General features: G+C 37.3%; 2 protein-coding genes across 4 annotated transcripts; one reads left to right on the top strand and one right to left on the bottom strand.

Moving 5' to 3' along the window:
• The first annotated feature begins 3378 nt into the window (after window positions 1-3378).
• LOC103716188 (serine/threonine-protein kinase CTR1) lies at window positions 3379-16708 on the top strand. Of its 3 annotated transcripts, XR_005511188.1 has the most exons (16): window positions 3379-4216; window positions 5598-5896; window positions 5981-6125; window positions 7104-7219; window positions 7784-7992; window positions 9378-9692; window positions 9827-9867; window positions 10898-10963; window positions 13409-13509; window positions 13608-13692; window positions 13772-13870; window positions 14020-14088; window positions 15101-15232; window positions 15353-15447; window positions 15899-16118; window positions 16286-16413. XR_005511188.1 is itself a non-coding variant. In XM_008804095.3 (15 exons), the coding sequence occupies exons 1-15, from the start codon at window positions 3599-3601 to the stop codon at window positions 16380-16382; spliced, it is 2472 nt and encodes an 823-aa protein (XP_008802317.2). In that variant the 5' UTR covers window positions 3379-3598; the 3' UTR covers window positions 16383-16708. The 3 variants fall into 3 exon arrangements, 2 of the variants coding, with proteins under 2 accessions (XP_008802317.2, XP_008802316.2); XM_008804095.3 differs by lacking the exon at window positions 15899-16118 and having other exon boundaries at window positions 9393-9692; window positions 16286-16708; XM_008804094.3 differs by lacking the exon at window positions 15899-16118 and having other exon boundaries at window positions 16286-16708.
• A 285-nt stretch (window positions 16709-16993) lies between these two features.
• Window positions 16994-24631, bottom strand: LOC103716208 (26S proteasome non-ATPase regulatory subunit 8 homolog A). Its single transcript, XM_008804120.4, has 6 exons — window positions 24437-24631; window positions 22335-22413; window positions 19864-19966; window positions 19171-19434; window positions 18972-19083; window positions 16994-17413 (listed from the first exon to the last, which is right to left on the bottom strand). The coding sequence occupies exons 1-6, from the start codon at window positions 24539-24541 to the stop codon at window positions 17273-17275; spliced, it is 804 nt and encodes a 267-aa protein (XP_008802342.2). The 5' UTR covers window positions 24542-24631; the 3' UTR covers window positions 16994-17272.
• Between the last annotated feature and the right edge of the window lie 820 nt (window positions 24632-25451).

Genomic DNA, 25451 nt, shown 5'->3' with positions numbered 1-25451 from the left:
CGAAAATTGCTGACCCATGTGATGCTCCTATATCTTTTCGGCTTGAGGATTGCTTGCAAGATCTAATTGCTATGCCTTTCTATCCAACTATAGATATACAGTAACTATAATGAATAATCTATAGGCTTCTTTCGTTTAGGGGAATCAAGCTTTTTTCTTTTTGAATCAAGCTTTTTCTTCTTTTTTTTTTTCCGTTCGAATCTGCCATCCATTCTGCCTCCAAAAACATCCCCTTCAAAACCCATGTTGAGCTTCACTTTTCCTTGGACATGACACCATAAATTGATAGCATTGTCCATTTTAGGCTTGAGCCATGCTAAATATCCTTAACAACACTGCTCTATTTATACCCTTTCTGGGATTTAACCTGGCCAGTTCAGGTTTAATTCTAGCATGGCTGTGATAAAAACCATAATTGATTGGTTTTGAATCCATATACCTGTTTTTGACTAGGCTGGGTTAACTTCAAACTCAGTCTAGATATTTATGGAAAAGATATATGAGTTTTACTACTATTTCAGTGATCTGTTTAATTTACTCAAGTATAGCAATTCAGAATTTGGGTTCAACTGACACCATTCAGATTATAGCCTACTCTTTTGTCTCTTTATTGATATATGTACTGGAGTTTGACATGCATGGTAGACATGATTTGCAAAAGGTGTATATAACAGAAGGCCATGATTCATCATGACTTAGGATGCAAATCTTTGAGTGTGACACGGACAATTGATATTTGACAAGCAATTATGTTGAGCCTGGATCAAGAAACATTGCCATAAGAACATAATTTACCCCTTACGTGCAGATCTGTAGCAATCTCATCCTCAAGATATGGCTCAGCCTGATCATCCTCTAACAAGCACAATCACTGGGAGGCTAGATTTGGTCGACTCCTTCAATTTTCTAGAACGAAAGATTGCAAAAAGAGCCACGCAGACATGTGGTCTCCAACCCACTTTCCCCAAAGTCTGACTTAGGCTTCATGGGATGAGATTTTTTGCTTTCCCATATCCGGTGCGGGACAAAGAAAAAGAAGTATGTTAAGGCATTTGAATTAACAAAAAATTAAGGGATAAGGTTGGTTTTATTTTTTTAAATTTAAGTCTTTTTCAAATTAAAAACTCCAACAAGTTATTATATACAAAATTCCATCTTAAAAAGTAAATACGGTCCAATGGGTTCTCAAGAGAACCTTTCTAGCTGACGACTGGAAATGCAACCAAATGGATATAAAATGCACTTGGTCTTCCACTCTTCTTCATCACTTCGCATATGCTAACTAAATAATTGCCATATTCCCCATCATATAAGGCCCAGAAACAAACATATAAGGCTTAGAATGGTGTCATTGCCCTCACTTTCTTAAGATATTTGGCTTCTTTTAGGCACATTCCCTCACAGTGGATTCGAAGCCTTGGGACCAATACTTTAACAGGTCTTTGCAATCATTCTAGTTGTTTAATAGTTTCATCAATTGTTTTTTCTATGATTACGAGGCTATTGGCTTAGGCTGCAAGCAAAGCATAAGGCTATTTATTTGAGTAGCTACTAAACTGTGTGTGGTGGGGAAGAAATTAAGAGTGGTCCAGGTCTACATGGGGCACTGCTGCAGGCATTCCCTTAATGGAAGGAACAAAGCTTTTTTGGATCCAGGCTCATTTCACTTGCAACAGACATCATGAACAACCCATCTCTCACTTTCCTCCTTGTACTTTACAGAGATGCATTCCATTTTGGTGAAAAGGTCTAGAAATCACAAATTGATTGGAAAGATAGGTGGATATGTCCATTAGAAATAAAAGGAGTTAGGGGTGATGTCATATTAAGGACTCAAAAGATATCAAGGAAATCATAATTTATACACTCTGTTAAAGATATATAACTACTAAACACACACACACACACACTCACACACACAAATAGAGAAGAAGAAAATACATTGGATGTTTAGTGTATTTGGGATGTTGGTTTCTTATAGTTGGCTATCTTGTCATTCTATCCTATTTACAAGAATTTTAAAACTTCAAATGAAGAAGGTGAGATGGTAGGACATGGCTTTATTTAAATGAATAAAGGTGGCCATCCAATTCATCTGCAAGTGGATGCTTCTCATGCTGCAAATGCCCAATTGTTAGAAATCATTGCTCTAAGAAATCCACATAGATGTTGACATGTCTAGGTTCAATTCAGTGCATAATTGCGATCAAATATTTGGATAATTGGTATAATCCGAAACAAAATTGCAATATTAGCGCCGCAATTAAACGATCGCTTAGGAGTTACATTGCTTAAGATCAGAGTTCCCCTGGAGCTTTCTTTGATATAAGTAGGGATTTAGGCATGGGTGTGACAAGAACAATGAGTTGTATTACCATAAGGGAGAAAAAAAAAAATGCTCCATTTCAGTGGACATGGAGGTACAGTTTACACTTTCTGTTTTTGGCAAAAGCTCCAAAAAGAGGCTTCCTTCCCGGCTCGACCAAACGGCCTTCCACGAGGATCCAATCGCAAAAGGTGACGAAAGAAATGCCACTTATTATTTTAAGTGTCTCCCGTTGCTACCGGAAGTTGCTCCATGCAAACGTCCGCATAAAGCTTCATCAGATCTGCCATGACAATGGCAGATCATATATAAGCTAGTGCTGGCTGTTAATATAGAGCAAGCAATAGATATGTATATATAATAAAGAATTATATACATTCATGGATCTTTGTTAGATTGACTGTTTATTGACAGCAAACATATAACAACCAACTGTTCTAATAAAGACTACTTAAATCTAATATAAGGCAACTCACATGGCTGGACATAAACTGAACATATTCGTATTTGTTAAAAAACTTAATTTGTCAATAAGTTAAAGCATGATCAAATTCCTTAAGATAATGAAAACTGAGATAGTGATTTGTAGATTTTATAGGACAGTGTCATAATGGTCACATCCAATATAGTTGTTGGAGCACATCAAACAAAAATATACATCATCATAAGGATGATTGAAAGCATGTGTTTGAGACTCACGCCTCCATTTTATTTCTTTTGTACTTTTTTTATTGTCTGTTTTTTTTGGCTGTACTCTGGTTATGAGCTGCCAATGTTAATATATATATATATAGCGATTCTCGTATGTAGTTATTTATGCGGACTATTTTTTTAGCTGAAACCGTTCAACTTGGAAGGCCGCCGCGAATAAATGCGGGGGCGCTGAAAGCGAGTCCAATAGGTGGCACGCCGCACCCACTCTCTCGCGCTAACGTGTCGCCACCCAGACACTCTAATTGCCGCGTGTCAATATTCTAACCGTTCAACCCCTTGCGCATCCGGCGCACATTAGCTTTTCCCGCTTAATTTTTATCAATCCCTCCTCCCCCCCTGGCTTCGACTTGAGACCCCGACCCCCATCGCTTTGCGGTCCCTTCGCCGCCCTCCATCCTTTAGTCCGCCTTCCACCGCCTCTTAAACACCGCCCCCCGCGCCAATTTTTCTTGAACTTTTTTGTTTTTTCACTTTTTTGCCGATCGAAGGGCTAGGGTTTTGGAGTCCTGGAGATGCCGTGGAGCTCGATCCGTGACTCCCGTGACGCCGCCCGTGAGAATGCCCCAACCCCGATGGCTCCCCCCGTGCCCCCTCGATCCTTCCAACGCCCAATTGCTTTCTGAGCACGTCACACCCTCCCAATGCGATCTATATCCGCCTACAGGATCCAATTCCCCCCTCTTGCCCCCCCGACATCGCCTGCCGCCGGCCGTCCCCAAGGCACGCCGGGTCTTCCTTCCCTCCCGCCCGCGGCCGGCCGCCGACGAGGCCCGCCGCCCCGTGCTCCAACCCGATGGCGGATGGGAATTGACCGTTCCCGTGGCGGTGGATATGATCGATGACCAGGACGTGGTGCCGCTGCAGCGGCTGTCGAGTGATGGTGGGAGTAGTAGCTTTGGTGGGAGCTTGTTCACGATGGATGGGAACGTGCTATCGGGGACGACGACGACAGGGGATGGAAGCAGCTTTATGGTAGATGGCGGGGAGTTGAAGGACGAGCCCGGTGATCGGAAGTGGGCGCAGAGAGCGAGGGAGAGCTACTATCTGCAGCTCTCGCTTGCTGCTCGGCTGACGTCGCAGGCGTTCTTGGCGGACCAGCCGGACCTGCTTCCGGAGAGCGCGCAGGAGATTTGTGGAGTCTCGTCAGATTCGGACACCGTGTCATATCGTCTCTGGGTATGTTTCGTTTCTGATATGATGCCAAAATTGGGCTTCTCCCCTTCTAATATCCATGTTTGGTTTCAGAAAGCAGACTGTTTTGGAATTGTTATAAGGAAATGGCTAGTTTTAGGGAAAAATGTGTTTTTGTTTGTTAAGCTTTCTAGGTGGAAACGGAATACGAGGATTAGAGTAATGTCTGATTTTGTTTTGCTTGTTTTGAGCTGGGCACGTGTCTTGCCTTCCTCAGACATATTCTGTTCCTAAAAGTAAAGCCAGAATCAGATCTTTTCGGTAAAAGGAAAATATTTTGTTCATAAAAACTTGTATCGGGAAGAGGGTTGGATTAGTTCTATTTATTAAGTATGTTTCATTTTTCCAACATACAGGCCAAACTGCAATTTGTTAATACACATATTTTGACTTAATTTGCTTGTCATACGGAAAAAGGAATTCTATGTTGTAAGCCAAATTATTTTCGCAAGAATCTCCTATGTATGGTCGTTGGATGGGTCCTCTTGCATGATTTAGCTTGATGTGAATTTAGTTAACATCCATTTTTGGTTTAGATTGCATTATTTTTCTAAAAAAGGTTTTGTTCTTAAACCTTTCTTTATGAGTAACAGGAGTGCATATATCCATTCTTGAAACCAAATCCTTGTGATTTTATTTATACTGTTATAAGAGCTTTTGGCAAGCATCATTTTAAATGGTGTTATCTGATTTTTTTTTTCCTTAAGTAATTCAAGATTTCATATTGAATATAGAAATCATGTTGGGCTAACCTTATCTTTTCCTAGTTTGCGTTAAAAATTAGCTATCAGCTATTTAAAGCTTTTCTCCTTTTCTGTGTAATGATCCATGTGCCTTTTGTATAACAAGGGATAACAGTAGAATCTATGCTAATTGGAAGCGTGTCTCGGATAAATTTTTGAGATGGCAAGCTCTTTTATGTCCATTAATGTGGCAACATTTTATGGTCCTTCTTGATTGATTTTGATGGATAGTCAATGACTTTGTGCCCTTCATGATGAACTAATAAGAAGTTTCTGTATAACTAACTTTAAAAATGATAGGTTCATGCGAGAGATATATGTGTGAAAGGCGTACATAGACAAACAAGGAGTTTTCTTGAATAAGTCAATTGTTGACAAGGAAATCTGCAGATTTTGCTTATATACCGTAAAAAAGCATTTGACAGAGAAGCAGGTTTATTTGTGTTTGTCAATTAGAAGTAGAAATTGAGGTATTCAGATTGGAAGTTTCATTTGTTCCAGCAAATTAAGTTGGCTTCTTAAGAAGAGGATGTTGTTTCAGCACATTCATCTATCTGTCTTTTAATCAAGATAACTGAACAATTGAAAGCTTTTAGCTGATTTACTGTCAATTGTTTGTGCAGGTAAATGGTTGCTTGTCATTTTCCGATAAGATATCTGATGGGTTTTATAACATATTGGGAATGGATCCACACTTGTGGGCCATGTGCAATGAATCAGATGAAGGAAGGAGAATACCCTTGTTGATGTCACTTAAAGCAGTTGATCCTGCTGAGTCATCATTGGAAGTTGTCCTCGTTGACAGACATGGCGATTCTGGCCTTATGAAACTTGAAAATAGAGCTCTAGAGCTGTATTATGCATCTGGAATTACCTTAGAGCTTGTAAAAAAGCTTGCCAGACTTGTTTCAGATTCTATGGGGTATGTCCGTGATTATTTAGTTGCAGATTACTTAGACATCTTATTATTGGTTGTTTAATTTGAGTATATTTTGGGAGTTTGAAGGGGTGCATTCAAAACAGAGCAAGGCGATCTCTATAGGCAATGGAAAAGACATAGTAAACAGTTGAGAAACAATCAACAGTGCATTGTTATCTCAATAGGTAGCCTGTCTTTCGGCCTTTGTAGGCACCGTGCCATTCTTTTCAAGGTATGCAATTCTTTACATACTACCCCTGCTATCTTCAATACAGTCCTGATATAGTACTACTGTTATATTTGTGAAGATTTGTCCATTCTGTGCTTTCAAGATGTTGTTCTGCCAAACAGTTATGGTGAAACAAGACTCAGCACTCGTGCTAAGATATTTAAGTAACGTTGGCCGAATAGGTGCCGTCCTTGTTGGCTGGAGAAAACTACCGTCATTCATATTTGAATGGAGAAAATTTGATCAACATGTGTTTTATATACCTCTGATTTTATAATAAACACCTTTTTTCTCCTATAGACCTCGTACTTTTGTAAATTTTTCCCCAAAATTTCCAGGTTTATAACAAGATGGTGATCTGTACAACTGCTGTGGTTATTTGGATGTTTGTTTCTCTGCTTGGGCAAAAAATCTTGTAAGAGTAGTTTGTGAAAAAGCTTATTCTAATTTTCTAGCTCTTCTTTTACTCTCCTTTCGGGTGGCCCTCAACACTTCATGTTTTTGTAACAATCATTATATTTATTATCAAAATCAGATATTTAAGCTATGCAAGAAATGTGAAAATCTGATATCTAATGTTTGATGATGCTGGGAATTTGAGGAGGAAATCATGGCTGAGCAGGGCATAGATGTCAAAGGGACATTCAAAATTAGATGTATCTATTGAAACCAATTATGCATGTCTAAAGAAACCTGCCTCTAGGATGAGTGAGTGAGGATTTTCTAGCCTGTAACGTTAAAAAGACAGATGATGAAAGTACATTATTAATTATTGTTAATTATTTTCTATTAAAATCATATAATAAAACATAAATATGGGCCATTATTTACGTTCTTATGATGTTTTATATGAACGCTTTATTTGCCTTTCACAAGATTGGGGCAGAAGAATCTTGAAAATAGATTATAGAGTTGTCCTTTTGCAAGAGCTACAAATGTAATTAGGGCAGCATCTCTTACATTTTGTTTTAAAATATGCAGGAACTGGCTGACTACATAGGTTTACCATGCCGGATAGCTCAAGGTTGCAAGTATTGTTCTTCAGCGCATCCTTCTTCTTGTCTTATCAAAATTGATGATGGGAAGAAATCATTACGGTAAGTCTCTTGTAGTTCTCTGAAGCTTAGTTTTCTTACTCTTTTGTTTTACTTCATAATCCTCTAGTAGACAAACTTCCCACTCATGAATCATGATACATCACTGAAACCATTTCTGACTTCTAAGTCACTTAAGAGTTGTTTCTGAGCGGAAGTATAGGTTAGAAGTAATTGGTAAGATCCTAGAACCATTGGTCATCACGTATTTTAAAGTTGATTGCTTTCAAACACATACAGTGCATAGCCTAAGGTAATATGCTATACAATTGTAGCCATGCTTCTTGATTAACAACCAAACAGATGAGTCTAACTACTAAATGAACATGACCATGCCTGAGACAAATAATATTAACATGTTTATATACTCAGATAAGTAGTAAAACACAACAACCACTACATACCTAAACAAGCAATACTGAGAAACTTCAAGGCTGTTCATATAAATGTCTTCTTAGGAGCTGATTCAAGTTTTAAGGTCGGATGCCACAAGTTCTGATGTATTTTATAGCATCTCTTTTTCATTCCTTTCATTCTCTCTCTCTCTCTTTTAAATAAATTTAACAGGGAGTATGTGGTAGATCTACTTGGTGAACCAGGAAATGTCCATGATCCAGATTCATCCATCAATGGGAACTTACTCTCATCTGTGCCTTCACCATTCCAAGTTTCTTGCTCGGTAGGTTGCCAAAATTATTATAGTGCTGAGACTCCATGGAATCAGATGCTAGTTCAAGAACATGCAGGTGCCCTTGTTGCAAATGCTCATTATTCAGGTAATATATATTTTTATGCCCCATGTTCCTACCTTATGATAGTTGACTGAGATTCTGGTGGTACACAACTACTTAAATGGATATGTTCAATAAAAATGGCAGTATTGGCCGGAACCAAAAAAACCAAGTTGCCTTATGGGCACCCAAAATCCCATTTAGCAGGTATCTTCTATAGTCTGTTACCAAGATGAGGCCTTGTTGAATATTTCTTCCAAAAGATATCAGTCATCCTTCCGATAAATTGTTGGATGTTATTAAATAGTTTCCAATCTTTTATCAAGAAAATGAATATATGCAGCCTTTGATTGTATGTATTTGTTTCAAGGTATGCTGAATCGACCGGTTCCGGTCGGTTCAGCCTGTACTGAACCGGTGCCGACGTGCACCGGTATGGTACAACATATAAAAAACGGTCCCGATCCAAACTGGATCGGAACCAGTTGGTTCCATACTTGTACCGATGCGAACCGGGCCCGGTTCGCACCGGCTCAATTATTTTTTCCCCGCGCGTGAGCGCGCCCCGCGCGCTGGGAAAAGCGCCCACACAGGCAACTTAATGCCACAGAGTCGGAAAAAACGCCCACGGACTCGTAGATTTTTTTTTTGGAAAAAAACGCGCAGACGCGGTTCCCTGCGCTGGGCAATGTGCCCACGCGGGCTGGCAGCCAGCGTGCCCACGCGGGCTGGCAGCGGCAGCCCGCGTGGGCCATTTAATGCCACTCTGTGGCACTTAACGCGCGCGGACGCGTTGTTTTTTGTTTTGTTTTGTTTTGTTTTGTTTTGTTTTTTTTTATGTCTGCGCGTGCGCAGGGCCGCGGATGAGCGGTACTGGTGCTCGTCGGTACGGTCGGTTCGGCAAACCTTGATTTGTTTGGTTATTGGTTATCATGTTACCATAGACTTTCCAATTATGCGCATGGTGTTCTCAAACAATGATGACATCTAATATGTTTAACCGAGAGTTGAATTTACTAAAGTGGGCCCAGAAGGTTCTCAACTATGCTTGAAGATTCTCAAGGGCAAATCAGTTTTACTCACCAAAAATTAAGCACGGGCTTACCTCGTTACCTGTTGAGACTTGTTTGAGTTGCAACATTTCAACTGCCCAAGCTGCATGTTCTAAGCTAGTTTTGTTTCTTCTATGCTTGCCATCATATTTGCTCTTGCTTTCTATTGAATCTTATTTGCTTGGGGTCTTTGTATCTTGTGTTCATGGTTTCTTGTTATCACTACTACATAATATTTACAGAGAAGCATGTACCTAATTGAACTTTGAAGTTTGGACTATTCTCTGCTGTTAGTTGTCCAAGCCCTTGCCTCTCAGTTAAGATTCGTATAAATGCTATGGCTTCTTTCAAGCAGGATTCTAACCTAACTTATATTAGGTATCTTGGATGCAGTTGCAAGAACCTCTATACACAGAAATACCAAGGTTGTTGAGAACAAAGATTTTGTTCAAGAAGCTTATCAGAAAGGTATTGCTTCGAGCTGTAGTCAATTCACAAAGAATTGGAATGACGCATCTGAAATACAAGTATCCCGACAACTGGAATGGAGGGAAACTGGAGTTAAGGGTGAGAATAGCAAGGGTCCTTCAAGAGTCGCCATACCAAGACACTTGAGTCTTGAACCTTCTCTTGTCATGGACTGGCTTGAGATATCCTGGGACGAATTGGAAATCAAGGAGCGCATTGGTGCTGGTACTTCTTTCATAAAAAGATTGCATTGGACAAGCATATACCTACTATATAGGACTCTTTTTGTTAATATAATTATGCTTTATTTTCCTCTCATACTATGAGTTTATGCTTATTTGCATATTTTCCATCTTTAGGTTCATTTGGAACTGTGTACCGTGCTGAATGGCATGGATCGGTAATTAATCTATACTTCTGTATTCCTGATTTAAGTCACTTATATTCAGTTATTAAATTAAAGTTTATTTGGGCTTTACATCCAAAAGATGTCACTAGATTGAATTATGCACCTATACAGAAAGCAATCTAATGCTTTTCCCTAATTGAGATAATAATGCAAATGTTGCCTCTACGATTTTCAAAGAAACAAGTAGATCATTTTTTATGAAAATGGTCTATGCAGCTACATATGCTGTCACATGCATATGTGGCATCCTGGCTGCCCCTCATAGAATCAAGGCCTTCTGTATGTCAATGGGCTGAATGACATTTGCCCAACTAGCATGCATTAGCCCAAGCCCGGATATTTGGCCCTGCGCCTCCTTTATAATGTTTATCTTAATTTATACTGATTTATTTCTATTTTTTACTTTTTTACGTATTAGTATTTTTTTTTACATATTTATCAAATATAAGCTGCCTAGGTGCAGTAGCAACGTACTGCCTAGGAACTATGCAGTAAAATGCAGCTGCTATTTGAAACATAAAACACTGACTTATTTAAAAAGAAGAAAGATCCAACGTCATGAGTCAAGTACCACCATCACCACAGAAGTTAATAAGTACATGACCAGAAGGGTAATGACCCCCCCCCCCCCCCTCTCTTTTTCTTCAGTTTGTGGTATGTAAAAAGAGTGGTAAAATGTTATGTTACCACTTCTATTCTTCAAAGAATTCCACTTAGTTAAACTAGCTGCTTTAATTGGACTACTCGTTTGAAGACTTATTCAACCAAGTTCTAGTCCAAATCCTGCCAAATAAGTCATCCGCATCCATAATATGTGTTAGCTAAATACCATATTGTAAAAAACAAGCAGAAAATGGAAAATATGATGTGGAGTGAAAGAATTAGCTTGGATGTAGAAGTCTTTCTCTCTTCATTAGCTTTTCTGCAACGTTTGTTTGCTGAAATTTTGTTCTACTTTATCCTTCCATAAATTAACACTATACAATGGAAGAATCTGTTTCACTAAAATTGTGAAATGCAGGATGTTGCAGTGAAGGTTCTTGCTGACCAAGATTTTCATGAAGATCAGCAGGAGTTTCTAAGAGAGGTATATCTGTACATATACTGAATATGTAATTGAAAAATGAAGGCTTTTTATAAATTTAGTAATGCATAAATAGTAACATCTTGATGAATTCTATACAAAATTAATTAGAGAATCAATAGCATCTGACATTAATATCCACTTATGAGCTCTTAATTGTTAATCTATTTTCACTTCTAGCATTATAAGATGTAATCAGACTTCCAGTACTTTTGTGATCTCTTTTGAGAATGTTTTTGCTGAATAAAAATTTGAACTGCAAATTCTTTGCTCAAGAATTCGTGCCAACAAAACTGATGCTTAGCTCATTCACTAATTAACTTTATTCATACAAGTCGTCATTGTATCAACAAGATCATTAATCTAGCTTGAGATACATTTTGCTATTATTCGTTGGTTTTTGAGTATCATGATTCTTTAGATTCACTAGTCTGTGTCATCTAAAAACAGATTTGTTTGATGCATAATCAGCTACATATTAAGGTGCTGTTTGGTTGTCTATTAATTTATTAAAGTTGATAATCATGAAACTTGATTTTGTGAAAAGCAGGAGACCTGTTTCTCATCAGATTCATTTTTCAGTTTTTCAGTCCTTTGCTCTAACCTGCTGAGCTACCTGAACCACTTTCCTAAAGTCGCTTTTCCTCATCTATGAGCGCCCTAGCAGCAGTGGAGGAGCTTGCTCAAGAACCGAGATCCGGCCAGGGACTGGACGGCCCTCGTTCAGTCAGGTGTTCTTCGCTATAGACTCCACCAAGAACAACATTATGACCTATCAGGCTTTTTTCTATAAAAAAAAAAAACAAGTTTATGAGAAGCAGCAAAGCAAGTGTTTCGTAAAACTCATCTATTTTAGGTTTTGTGTAAGCACATAATGATAAAAGCAGAAAACCGACAATTCCTTAGTGGATTTCAATATCTATGCTATGGTTTGAACAGCAGATCAAATGTGAGGACCAGTGATCAGTACCTCTGTTCTTAACTGATTTAATCATAATAAGTTGGTTATGAAGAATTGGATCGGGGAATGGTATGTGTGTAAGATGGTGAAGAAAGGTTTCAAGAGACAAAAATCCTGGAAGAACTGAGAGGAGAGGATTTGAGATACCTCTAAATAATATTTAATATAAATATATATATATATATATTCCATTATATTCCTTATATTATAGATAATTTATATTTATCTATATAACCTCAAGACAGGTTAGGCTGGGTTAGTAAGTTTTTGCCAACCTTGCCTGGCCAAAAAATTGATTCGGTCAAAAAAATTAAGCCTGGCTCAACACAATGGACCGGATATCCCTGCCTAAGCCTGTCCAAGATTAGGCTGAGCCTCATTTGCTCAGGTCTAGTTTGAAATTAGGCTTCAGTGTCACTGGTCTGCTATGAGTTTGATTATTGTACTCAGAAGCCTATCCTAAGGCTATATCAATGCGAAGAAAAAAAAAAATCCAAATTACTTGTTATAGCATTGTTTCACCTATTGCCCAGCAATCATTTCATCTATACATAGTTGCTCTACAAAAAAAAAGATATAGAAGAAAACAAGTCACTTAGTGAAACCTATGTCTTGTTGCATCATTTCGCATTATTACAACCATGCTAGGATCTAGGAAGCAGTCATAATCATTGTGGCTTGAAATTTGTCAGTGTGTGGAATTCCTGTATCAGTGTAATCACCATCAACATTTTTTAGGAGAGGCTGGTTGATTGTCCAGACTTAGGTTATAGTACTCTGAATTGCAGTGGAAGGTTGTGATGATTTAAAAAGGTCCAAGGGTAGTCTGTCAATGAGGAGCAATATACAGATATAAATGTATTATTTGACATGTTGTCAATTTTTCAGTTGCTAGTGTTTTCAAAGTGAGAGTGCGTTAAATACCCTTACATGGAATATTTTACACAAATGTTTAGTATAATTTTATGATATGTTCATTGTGTTCAATTCTCAGCCTCTTTGTAATTACAGTGATTACTTACTTTATGACATGATATACTATTTAAAATTATACATATTGGGATATCGTACCTACTTAGTAGATTAGTACAGATTTGCAACCTTCAGTACTTTTATGTTGAGTTCCTTAAGCTTTTGAATTCAGTCAGCAGAGAAATGATAATGTTTTCTGTTTTCATAGTTTCCTAAAACGGGCAAACTTCATTTTATTGTAATCTACCATTTGAGCTATGGCGTTCACAAGTACTAGAAAATGAGATATACTGGACATCATACAGCCATACATACAAAGAGGCTTTAACATGATCTGCTGGATAACCCTGTCAAAATGAGTATATACAGTCTGGATGACATTTGTAATTAACATGAAGCTTCTTTGACGTATAATGGCATCTTTTTTCCTCTTTGCACTTATCACAAGTGTTCATTATAGGTAGTTCACCAGTTTCTTATGTTCTATCCTAAAGCGAGATCATGATCACTTGTAGGTTGCAATAATGAAGCGTGTTCGACATCCAAATGTTGTACTTTTCATGGGTGCTGTCACCAAACGCCCTCATTTGTCAATAGTGACGGAATATCTGCCAAGGTAACCTGGGGTAACATGGTATAAAATTTTGGAAACAAAAACTGCTTTGCCTTAATTACTATTTTTGCTGTAGTCTTTTTAATATCTTCGAGAAACAGGGGTAGTCTTTACCATCTGATAAATAGAGCAGCCGCGGGAGAAATTTTGGACCTGCGACGTCGATTGCGTATGGCACTAGATGTGGTTTGTATACCAATGCCCTGTTTTCTCTGATGAGAAAAGCATAAATTTCATTGAAATTTGAATCATTGTCCAAATCCAGGCCAAAGGCATCAATTATCTCCATTGCCTCAATCCTCCTATCGTTCATTGGGATCTTAAATCTCCTAATTTGTTGGTAGATAAGAATTGGTCCGTGAAGGTAAGATCTAAATTTTGCAAATTTTATTTTTATTGTGCATGGAACACCCCCCCCCCCCCCCCCCAAAACCCCAAAAAAAAAAAAATTCCTTTTTATTCCTCTGGGGGAAAAATCCTCCCCCTCCCCTTATCATGCTATTATGTATGCAGGTCTGTGATTTTGGTTTATCCAGATTCAAGGCAACCACTTTTATATCCTCAAAATCTGTTGCTGGAACGGTTAGCATTTATATTCTTCTGAAGTTCTGATTCTATTCCACATTTTATAGTTTGACATGTGCATTGGTGTTGAAATTTGCTTCATGCACTTCCACACCTCTTCTATGTAGAAAGAAGAAAGATCTTTTGCATCTTGGCTTATAGCTTACAACTGATGCTTTTTGTCGGGTATTAATTTTTGTTAATTCTTCAATTAGTTTTCTGGAATTTTTCAGAATTTATATGCATGTTTACTTTGATGTTCTGCATCTTGCTTAGTCACTGGATCATTAGTTGACTTGGAAGGTTTGACCCTTAAAGCTTAACTTCCATTTTATCCCACATTTGATGGGAAAGATATAAGTTTATTTTTTACATTACCTTTCCTCCTTGCCTTCTGAATTTTTTTGTAGGCCTTTTGGCCCATAGCAACATGACTGTGTGGCTTGGGCAAGCCATGAGAATTCCTTTTTTCTGTTTTTTTTTTTAACCTCCGGAGAAGCTGGGTATCTGTTGCTTTGCGTTAAGGACGTTACAATGACTATCTGTTGCGTTGTCTTAAAGTCACGTCACGTGGCTCTCTCTTAGGGAGGCCATCTATTGTTGACTGCTGGACTGTGCTCTTGATTGTTACACTCACCAAGTTCAACCTCTCTCTCTGGGTGTGCATGGATGGGCGGGCAGGTGTGGGCGACTGCATGTGCACACGTGCGCACGTGCATGCCCGTGCGCACGTGCATGCCCGTGCGCACGTGGATGAAGGAATGTTGCAGTAGGTTGACGGTCAGCTTAAAACTATTGTGACATTATATGAACCTGAATCTGTATATGAGTTTGAGTAATATGTTTCTGATTTCATTTGTAAGTGTGCTTGTGGATATAAATAGAAGTTTATTCTTGTTAGCACTATTCAGATATTCTGAAAAATATTCGTCTTAGAATGAGAAGATTGATATTAGCATGATGTTGTTGCAAGCTGTGCTTCTGTTTGGCATTATACAAAAATACTCACCATGAAATTTCTGCCCTGCAGCCTGAATGGATGGCCCCAGAATTTCTCCGGGGAGAGCCATCAAATGAGAAATCTGATGTTTATAGCTTTGGAGTGATCCTATGGGAGCTTCTTACAATGCAGCAACCTTGGAGAGGTCTTAGTCCAGCACAGGTATTTAATTGAGTAATTGTTATTATAATTCCTATACATTTCTTTTTTGTTTGCCCATCAAACAATACCTGCCATCAATATGATATTTTTACTTGAAACTTATTTTGAGTATATGTGCAGGTAGTTGGAGCAGTTGCATTTCAGAACAGAAGGCTCACAATCCCTCAAAATATTTGTCCTCTGTTAGCCGCTCTTGTGGAATCATGCTGCGCTGAGTAAGAGTGCTTTCTCCTATATTTGATCAGTTGGCTATAGACATATAAATAGGTTTAACAAAAACAACCTACTTCTGTAATCTTACAAATTTGCGCAAATTAATGGGATAGGTTGTGCATAAAGACTACCTCAAAATAGCTGTTCCCAGTGAAAAAAGCTTGTAAAGAATCAGCCAGCCACCAAGCGCACACATTTTTCTTTTTTTCGATGGTGAATATAATCATTAAAAGGGATTACTATTAACCATCTTTCTTCATTGTCCCTTTCCTTTTTCACATATATGAATTTCCTCATGATCCCTTTTTTTATCTTTTGCCAAGCCTCATATCTGAAACATTAACCATGCCAAAAATGATAGCCGAGTGTCTAGTACCACAAATCATGATGTTCTAGACTATGAACAAAGTTGAAAGGTTTGCGTTCAATTTAGAAATTACCCTCCATCTGCAGCATTTAGCATCTTCAGTGGAGAGAGAAATTACTTCTAGTGCGCATAGCAATGAGCCCGCATCTGCAGCATTTAGCATCTTCAGTGGAGAGATTATAAGTTAAATCTACAGGAGCTTCCAGGGGATTTTTGGATACACATTTTGAAATCCATCTAAGTTGGTCATGTCGTACTACCAAAATCAGTCAAGAACTCAAGGAATCAATCTCGGCTGCTTATGGGGTGAATTTCTCTGCAGCCTTTGAAATTCAGAAAAAGAGTTTGATCTGGTCTCAGAGGAAAAGAAAATTAGTACAGCCTGATATTTCTCAAAAATATAATTTACAGTTACACTCTTCAATATTGCTTTTGGGGCGTAAATCATGTTACTAATTCAGTTTCTTATGCAGTGATCCCAGACAGCGGCCCTCCTTCTCAAGCATTGTCGATACACTGAAGAAGTTGGTGAAGTCACCGATGCCATCAGCACGGATGGGCGCCCCGTGAGGAATCATCATGCAGTTTCGTTGCTGTTGATTGGTCCTGGCAACTCTAATGTTTGTTAACCACGGAACAGTCTTAGACATAACTGAGCTTGCATGGTGCTTCTCCATCAACATATTCCAAAATATTGAAATAGCCAAATAAAGGGGGGGACGCCAGGGATGCGAATCTCCATCAAAAAAGACACCAGGGATGCGAATCTGGCACAACTGTTGTAGTTGCGTTTTTTTACCTTTCTCCCTGCTCCAATATAATATTAGTCGATGTTACATTTGAATGGATCGCATTATATTATCATAAAAGGAAAGGTTTATCATGGATTTCTGCAAGTATTCCCTTTAAAAGAATGTCTGGCACATCATAATTGCATCCTAGCTTGTACACACATTGGTTGGTATTTGTTCATCAAAACGATAGTAAAGCTTGACAAATATGGTAGCATAAAATCGATTGATATAATGAATTTTGTTTGATGAAAACTGCCTTTGGGAAAGTAGTAGCTGCAGCTTGGAATGCCTTCCTGTGGAGAGACAAAAGGTTGTCAAGGCATTTATGGATTTAAATAATTGGATTTAAATAATCAGATCAAAAGAAGCTGAAAACGGGATTAAGAGATGGTTGCTTTTATCATCTCACCACCAAAATAGTTCAAAATCACTGATTCAGATTCTCCTTCATTCAATGGAAGAACAAAAGCTTTCTTAATAAAAATAGCGGAACGGGAAGAGAAAGAAAAGAGAATTTTAACATCTCTGATGGCTCAGCAAATTAAACTCAAACACAAGTAACCGCAGTTTTAGAAACTAGATTTTACAGTAATCATGATAACAGCAATTCAACAGCAACAAAGCCTGACAGATATTGTTGATGAAGATTCCGAAAGGCGTAGCCAGTCAGACTATTCGCTCTAGTTCCCTTGCATAACTCAGTGTTTGGTTGATTAGTTGTAGTGATGGTATCTCCTTACATGGTTGGGATTCCTTTGCCTTTTGGAAGAACACGCAGTGATCCTTAATCTCCCACTCAGGTTGCTCCTGTCAAACAGTAAATAAATACATAAAATTTGACAAATTTTATAATGATACCAACATGCCAAATTGGGCAATTCTGTAGTTGTCAACTCCCACCAAGTCTATTCCATAAATAACAGCTAGCAATCTCTTATATAACAAAAGTATGCTGTGAAAATGAAAGTACAACTCTACCTAACTTAAGCATATACTGTTTTCAGTTGTCAGAACCAAACTGAAAATATATTACAAATGAAAGTCAACTCTGCCAGGTCAAGGGGTCAGGTAACTGGTCACCACACCAACAGCGGTGTCAATTGGGCATGCCAGAAATATATTGAAAAACTAAAGGTTTTAAAGCACCTAGAGGAATGAAATGAATAACATTTATCCTTTTTAGACATAAGGGGGAGCTCCGAAGGTTGAAAGCACAACTTGTCACAATAGTCGGAAAAAGAAGGCTATCAAAACAAGGGGGAGCTCCCCCTCTCTTATCACAACTTGATGTAGTGTTCTAACATTTATAGCCTTCTCTCTATCAAACATAAAAAACAAGGGGGAGCTCCTAGGGTTGAAAGCACAGACTAAGCTCCTGTTTAGACATAAGTTTTTAATAATTAAACAAAGAAGAGAGAGAAAAGGGGGGGAGCGGGGGGTTGAGGGGGAAGAACTCAAGGGCGTTCAATCTATATATATGAAGGTCAGGCTTCAGGTCCAAGGCATATCTACTATAATGGTGAATGAGGATGTTGAAGAGCCACGAAACTTGCAGGTTTGGAACTGCAGCATTATAATATGTAAGGATAGTGAATATTTACTAAATTCCTTTGGAAGTACAACTATAAATGTGATAATGCAGAATTCACAGCCCACTGACTAATATAATAAGCATGGACAGTAATCTTAATCTTCAACAAGCTAAATTGTCAGAACTAGAGCCTATGTTGATCATTTGCAAAAATGACTCGTGCTTCCTCACCTATGATCTATTGTTCAAACGAAAGCACCATAGACATGAAATTGAGAGGTTAATATGGCATTAATTCATAGCATATGGCCAAAATATATTGGTAAGACTGCAGAGAGTTCTCCGTTGTAAATTACCAGCAGGAGATACTGTTGAAGGCACTTCTATCACCCAAGTACAATATTTACTACCTTGACAAGTTGGACAGAAGAGTCCAGTGCCTTGTCATGACCTGGGCTCGCTTGCCAGCTTTCGGATACAGTTTGTGCCATTCTAAGCTTTGGTCTATGCTAAAACTGCCTTCCAGTTGTGCATTAGCAAAACCATTTTGAAGATTAGCCCTTGGGAGCAAACTGGAAATAAGGGGCAGGTCCTTGTATCTGAACTGGTTGACTCTAAGGATGAAAACAACTAGCAGTTTACAGGCTGGAGAGCATGCAAAAAATTATTTGAGAGGGGGAGGGGAAGAGATACTATACCTCTCACAGACATTACTACTAAGACATTACTACTAAGATGCACCTTCTCTCAGACAAATGATTCATGCAGTAGAGAGAGAGAGAGAGAGAGACAGAGAGAGAGATTCTCATGTTAAAAGCTGTCAAAGATCCATACCTCTGTTATATATTCAGAAAGCTCTTGATCAGAGGAGAACATCAAAATCTTCTTTGCATCATTAATTGATAAATAATCATAAGCTTTCTCACTGCAACCAGCTATTTCATCTCTGAAATAGAAAATGAGACTTAAGTATGGACCTCAAACTACTTATGAAAGAAACTACCAGCAATACAGAATGACCAATAAAAATTACCTTACAGTCTTTGCAAGAAGATCCATGAAATAAACGTATGTTTCATGTGGAACAGTTTGTCTGGCACTTAAGACACGGTTATAAGCACCTTCCATGAAAGATTGTTCCAGTTCCACAGCATGCTTAATACAAGGATTCTCTAGAGCACTGGATGGAAGGAGCTCTAGTTCCGTGTGGAATTCAGCTATTCTGTTCTGAACAAGGAGCCTTAGAAGATTAAGGCCCAAGATTGGATACTCTTGCAGTGATGGAAGAATAATACCACTAAAAAGGCAGAAAAAAAGGGTTTAACAAAAATTTAAAACAAAGAAAAGCAAAATAAGAGAAAAAGTCTAGTAGCCTGGAACCCGACTAGCAAAAACTAACTTTTTGTACGTATTAAACTTTGAGCTAACCACCTTTAAAATTGATCGACAACATGATACTAGAGAAAACTTTATAGTTACCACAGACTAAAATTAAATATATATCGATCAACTTTTCACTGCAGGATAAAGAGCTCTACCCAATATGAAGAGGATTTACTAACAAGTAGCCCAAATATGAAGAGGATTTACCAACAAATTGGCCAGTTCATTTGCAGCCGTAAAGAGAATTCATATACCTATCACATTATACCAAATGTAACTGATGGTTTTAACAGGCACTAATGGAACATTGGTTCATATAAAACAGAGAAAAGTAGTTGTTTACCACGTATCAGTGTAATAAGGTTTCAGCTGAAAGAAATCTCTCTCAAAGGCATCTTGGTCTTCAGTTTTCACGCTCAAAACAACAGCATGCTCATATATATCCCCTGAAATTTCTCCAACCATGCAAGATGATTAGTGATTGATGTTTATAATGAACAAGGCAATCGACTGCATCAGATATATCAGGAAAAATCATATCTCATAAAGAAAAGCATGGAGAAACAAAAAGCAAATTCCAAGAATCACAAATACACCTTCATTGTTAACCAGAGTAAAGGTTTGTCACTGAAAAGGGTAAAAGAGAGTTGTAGAAGATAGGGCTGTGAAAATATGAAAACAACATTCACTTCCAAGTAGGGTGTGACAAATTTAACTAAAATGAGTAGAAAATGTAACCATATGTTCCTAACTCCAATAGCTATAGATTTAAAAAAAAGGTAAAGATATAATGCAAAAATAAGTTCATTAGGCGCTCAACCATTCAAGAAAGGAAACTGTAAGTTGTTAATGATCCACAGTATACCAAGCATGCAATCTTTTATTGATTTGAAATAAAATGTGACTGACTGTAAAATGAAATCAAACAAAATGCAGTTACTTATCCACATCAAAGGTTTGTCGTGTCTCAAACAATAAATATAGCCTCGGCAGCTTTGATGGCCTGCAATAAACTGGAACTGGAATAGTCAATAGATAAGCAACTTCATCGAGAAGGTTTACTCCATTTATGTATCATCAGCCTATTCGTTAGCTATCATTGGATGAAAGCAAGTTTCACCATCACCTGGACAACAGAGTTCATATGGTTTGTCGATCACTTATTAGAACTCCAGGGAAAAACACCACAAGACTTATGGGGACATCTATTATGAACATAGCCTGAACAAACTTCTTTGTCATGATTGATTTCCTTCTCAAGGTAACTACTTTAACTAATAGTTGGTTATCACTTATCCAAATTAAAGCATCATCAACACTTTATGCATCACATGTAGATCAGTCGATTTATTAGCTATAATGCCAAATAAAAAAATTTCATTGTTACATTGATGAGACTATCTTAAGCTACAAAATAACGAATCAAATATCACATAAATAATATTGAAAATTCCGTTGATCATGATTGAATTTTCTCTCATGTTCTCCTAACTCCACATGTTAAAGCTAATATTACTTAAGAAGGGCACGTGCTATTAGACTGCCCCTACTGAAGACCACCATGAAAGTAATAAGTAGAAAACCCTAATTTTCAGCTTGAAAGTCCGCTCTTTCTGTCACTTACAGTGCTTAAACCAACACCTGTGTTTTCTGAAGGTGTAATACCACTGGCTATCTCTTTCAGTGATATATAGAAACCAGTGGGAGATCATATGTGACAATATGATTCCAATCAAAGAATAAGCATAGAATAAATAAAGATGTTGGCTTGGTTTACACTTTAAAAAGAAGTGGAGGTGAAGTTGGGGAGAAAAAATAAAAATTGATGAAAGATAAAAGTTGAATTTATAGATGATGAAGTTTGAGAGACATACTGATATGACATGATCATATACAAATAGCAGAAGAGTGCACATGTATGAGTAGTTGGGAACATCAAAAAAGTTAGTGAAAGAAGAATCGAATAAAAGAAAAGCATTTAACTTAGTTGATTTAGCTCTTTATAAAAAATGAACGACTTGGAACTATTATAACTCAAACCCTAGCAGCTAGGGAGGCATTATATTATGGATGGTAATGATATTATCTATGCAAATATAGAGGTGATGGAGTGTATGCTGAGTAGCAATGGTACAGAAGGCACTAATTAGGTGTATGTTTGGTACTTTCATGTCAAACATCTAATGTCTTCACACTGATATAAGGGCTAAAAGAACAGTGTTTAAAAGTCAACTAAGTCCCTGAAAATATAAAAGTTACTCCCAAAAGGACAGATTAGGCATCATGGACTAGAAAAGTACAACAAAAGAGAGAATATTTTCCTGCGAATGCATCCATACCCATCCTCACCATAAACACTAAAGCACTCACCAGTACCCCAAAAAACAAAGTGGAATAGTTCCAAGAAAACTGTGCTCAAGGCAGATTCAACTCCCACAAAGATGCAAAAAGTTGATCACAGTTTTGGTCCAATATTCCAATTACGGTAGAAAAGCTTCTGCCAATTTCACTCAAAAGATATTAAGAAGTAAAAGAAAGGAAAGCTAAAAATGGAAAACAAAATAAGTAAAGAAAACCATTATTTTAGAGTATATTGTATTGTTTGGGAAGTGATATTTTTCTTGTTTAAAATGTAAATAATTTAAAAGAGTGAAAAACTGAATTGCTAATGCCATCTTTGTGAAGACAGCAAGATTTCATACAACACATTTTTAAGAGTATGGTAAAATGTAGAAATAGCCACATACACTGAAAGTGTTGCAAGAAGTCACATAATATAATAATATCAAAAGGCTTGGTAGCTGGAACTTTTACTTGCTATTGTCAGCTCCTCAACAGCATTAGGTGTTTGTTGAAATGATGGTGGCAGACTAGGAAATTTTGTCAATAAGACCTGGAAGCAAGAAAAATATTACATACTAGCAGTCCAAATATCTTCACAAATATCAGAGAAATGGTATTGGAACAAGATAGCAATAGAAAATGAATGTGATTCACTGCAAGATTCATAAGATGATGGTCAACTTATATCATCGTATGATAAATTAAATGTATATATAAGGTAACCATCTATGTCGAAGTATGTGCAATCATTTCAATGAAGAATCAATTAATATAGATTAAACTTACAAGGAAACATGTAATCTCATATAAAAGGTTCTAGAGTTGCAAAATGTATAGTTTCTTCAAGACAAGCACCTGATCTATTTTCTGAGTTATTTTATATTGAATACTTGTATCGATATTTCAGACACTTTGTATAAGTGCAAATATGTTACTGGAAAATTTGAATTTTAATTTCAACAAATTTAAATACCATTGACTCATTTGATCGCCATCAACATTTATACCTCTCACTAGTTCCTTGAAAGGTTTATTTGAAACCAAAATGAACTCAAAACAAGTCAGGGCAATCATACCATGAACTTTCTGTTTTTGTCCATCAAAATGATTGTGTCATTTCCAAATACAGGGCATGAGATAGATTCCCAAAAAGAAAACAAACATGACCCTGATACTGACATAATACAAGGGCATTTCCCTATAGGGTCTGACAAACGAATGTAGGAGAACTAGTTGTAACTTTCCTTTTCCATGGTCTGGACAATAGACTTCATGTTTTTGATCAGGCTTGTCCTCCCACCACAAATCACAAGGAAAAATATAGATGCACACATACATATACATTAATCTAATAAAGTCCCTAATACCTCGTGTTAGAAAAGCTATAGCTTCCCTCTTGACCAGAATACATAAAGCAATGAAAAAGAGACTTTTCCAAATCCATTGTGCCAAGTTTCTGCAAAACCAAAGGTGCAACCTGCATCTTGCAAAATTATTGCTAAGTTATCGTAATATATTCTGATATTTACTTTCCAAACTAGTTGTAAATCCTTACCCTCCACACGATTCTTAGAATGAACAGCTAGTCACATAAGTGGCATGGATTGAAAACATCAATGGTCAAAATAGAACTCAGTTGAGTGAACTAGTTTTTTTAAAAATAAAAGAGGGTCATCTGAAACATGAATAAGTTTTTCTTAAATTTCTTTAAACTAAACAATTATGAATAAGCTGAACTCAGAACAAGTTCAACTAACCTGAAACGAAGGCAAATTTGTTTTCCCAAACTACCCAGCCCTCTTTAAACTTAAGAAACTAATTTAAATCCAGTAATAACTTTTTATGTAGTCAATCGTCAGTTAGTATAGTTCGCAACAGTAGCATGAAGTTGTCAATTAACATTACGCAAAACGTTTGGCCAACTATGCCTGCATGTTGTTATATCTATTGCTTCCTTAGATGACGTGCTTACGAAAGAATTAACCCACCCAATCTACACATATCCCTTATGGATTGTGTTAATGTTATCCTTGACCTTGTTTCACCCAAAAGAAACCTCAGTAAATCAACACATTATTTCTTAAAATCGACCCATTTGAAACCCTAATTTTTTTTTAAAGTATTCCTCCTGCTACCATACTAGATATAAAATCAAATTGCTGGACACAAAGAAAATGCCTCAAGGTGGCATAGATCAAAGGGCTGTGGTTCAAGAAGGCAGAAGAGAATCAAACAAGATATCCTTAAGCGTAAAAGAACCCAGTTGCTGATCTAAAAGGATAAAACCCTGAACTTTGTACAAGACCAAAGAAAGCTTTCCCTATGAATTCTTCCAAGAATCCGAGACTCCCGATCATATCTATCAAAATATTAGGTTAGAAGGGGTTTTATATGATTCCAGAAATTAGAGAGAGAAAGAGATCACAGAATCAAGATCCAAGGAAAGAGGGCAAAGACCATCATGGCTGGAGAAAATCCCTAAAATCTAGAGACGATTGGAGCTCAATGACTCAACTTCTTTCGCTAAAATTGTTCAAAATCTTATAAACAACAACAACGAAAAAAAAAAGTACCTTGAGTTGGGAGAGGAGATTGGTGCAAGTCCCGAAATCGTTCCTTATGAAGGAGGCTTTGAATCGGCCGAACAGCTGCGTCACCTCCGTCAACTGCGGATCCATCGCTCCCTCCTTTCTCTCCCTCTCTCGACCCTCTTCTCACTTCGACTTTATTTCCTTTCGGCCGCTTCCCCTTTCGCCTCAGGGATCTGGTCGGGCATATAATGCGTCGTTCATCAAATATTAGGGCCCTACTCTTTTAGCGGGTTTCGGATCTTAGAATAGGCGTGCAAGACCTGGATCCAACATGGTTTTATTTTGGGTCGCGTTTTTGGTACGGTTCATTGGTTTGTGGAAAACTTTTTACGTATATCAGGTTATTCGGGACAAGTTGGGTCAGGCATGAACCGAACCCAACCCAAGGCATTAACGTCCAAGATTAAAAAAAATAAATAAATAAATAAAAAAAACAAAACAAAACAAAACACACTGCCCATTATATATTTAGAAGAAAAATTATTAATGGTATGGATAACAAGTGGAAGGAATTAGAAAAGGATTTTATTATTGAATGTTGCTAATTAATGTTGTCTCCAAAAACATGATTCAACCATATGCAAACCTACGACCTGCGAATAAATAAATTAATATGTAACCAGCCTCATGGATTTATTTTAATTGGCTTGGATTATGCTTAGTTATTTAATTTTTGAGCGATTTTAGTCACATTAATGACAAAGGCTGGCTCGAGAAATGGATGCATGAGTTAGTGCACATAAGCAAAGAATTTTCGTGACTTAGGTTATGAAAGCATTAAATAATACTTGCTAGTGAGTAAAAGATAACTCAAGATGTATATTGTAATGTTGGACACTAATAGGATCCAACAAGACCTTTCCAACCCAGAAGGTAATTGAGAATAGTTTTTTTAAAAAAAATAATATATATATATATATATATATATATATATATATATATATATATATATATATATATATATATATATATATATATATATATTTATGCAAGTCCT

This window comes from Phoenix dactylifera, chromosome 1, assembly GCF_009389715.1.
Source record: "Phoenix dactylifera cultivar Barhee BC4 chromosome 1, palm_55x_up_171113_PBpolish2nd_filt_p, whole genome shotgun sequence".
Lineage (NCBI taxonomy): Eukaryota > Viridiplantae > Streptophyta > Magnoliopsida > Arecales > Arecaceae > Phoenix > Phoenix dactylifera.
The sequence above is the reverse complement of the archived record's forward strand: the minus strand, read 5'-3'. Positions and strand labels throughout refer to the sequence as shown.

What these genes read in the sequence shown, in the direction of transcription:
- LOC103716188 (XM_008804094.3), top strand. Translation starts at nt 3,599, where the DNA reads ATGCCCCAACCCCGATGGCTCCCCCCGTGCCCCCTCGATCCTTCCAAC. An exon ending in CAAAATCTGTTGCTGGAACG is followed by an intron (nt 14,089 to 15,100) that starts GTTAGCATTTAT and finishes TCTGCCCTGCAG; the next exon opens with CCTGAATGGATGGCCCCAGA. An exon ending in GTGGAATCATGCTGCGCTGA is followed by an intron (nt 15,448 to 16,285) that starts GTAAGAGTGCTT and finishes TTTCTTATGCAG; the next exon opens with TGATCCCAGACAGCGGCCCT.
- LOC103716208 (XM_008804120.4), bottom strand. Translation starts at nt 24,541, where the DNA reads ATGGATCCGCAGTTGACGGAGGTGACGCAGCTGTTCGGCCGATTCAAA. An exon ending in ATCTCCTCTCCCAACTCAAG is followed by an intron (nt 22,414 to 24,436) that starts GTACTTTTTTTT and finishes TCTTGCTTCCAG; the next exon opens with GTCTTATTGACAAAATTTCC. An exon ending in TTTCTGAATATATAACAGAG is followed by an intron (nt 17,414 to 18,971) that starts GTATGGATCTTT and finishes ACTGTTTGACAG; the next exon opens with GAGCAACCTGAGTGGGAGAT.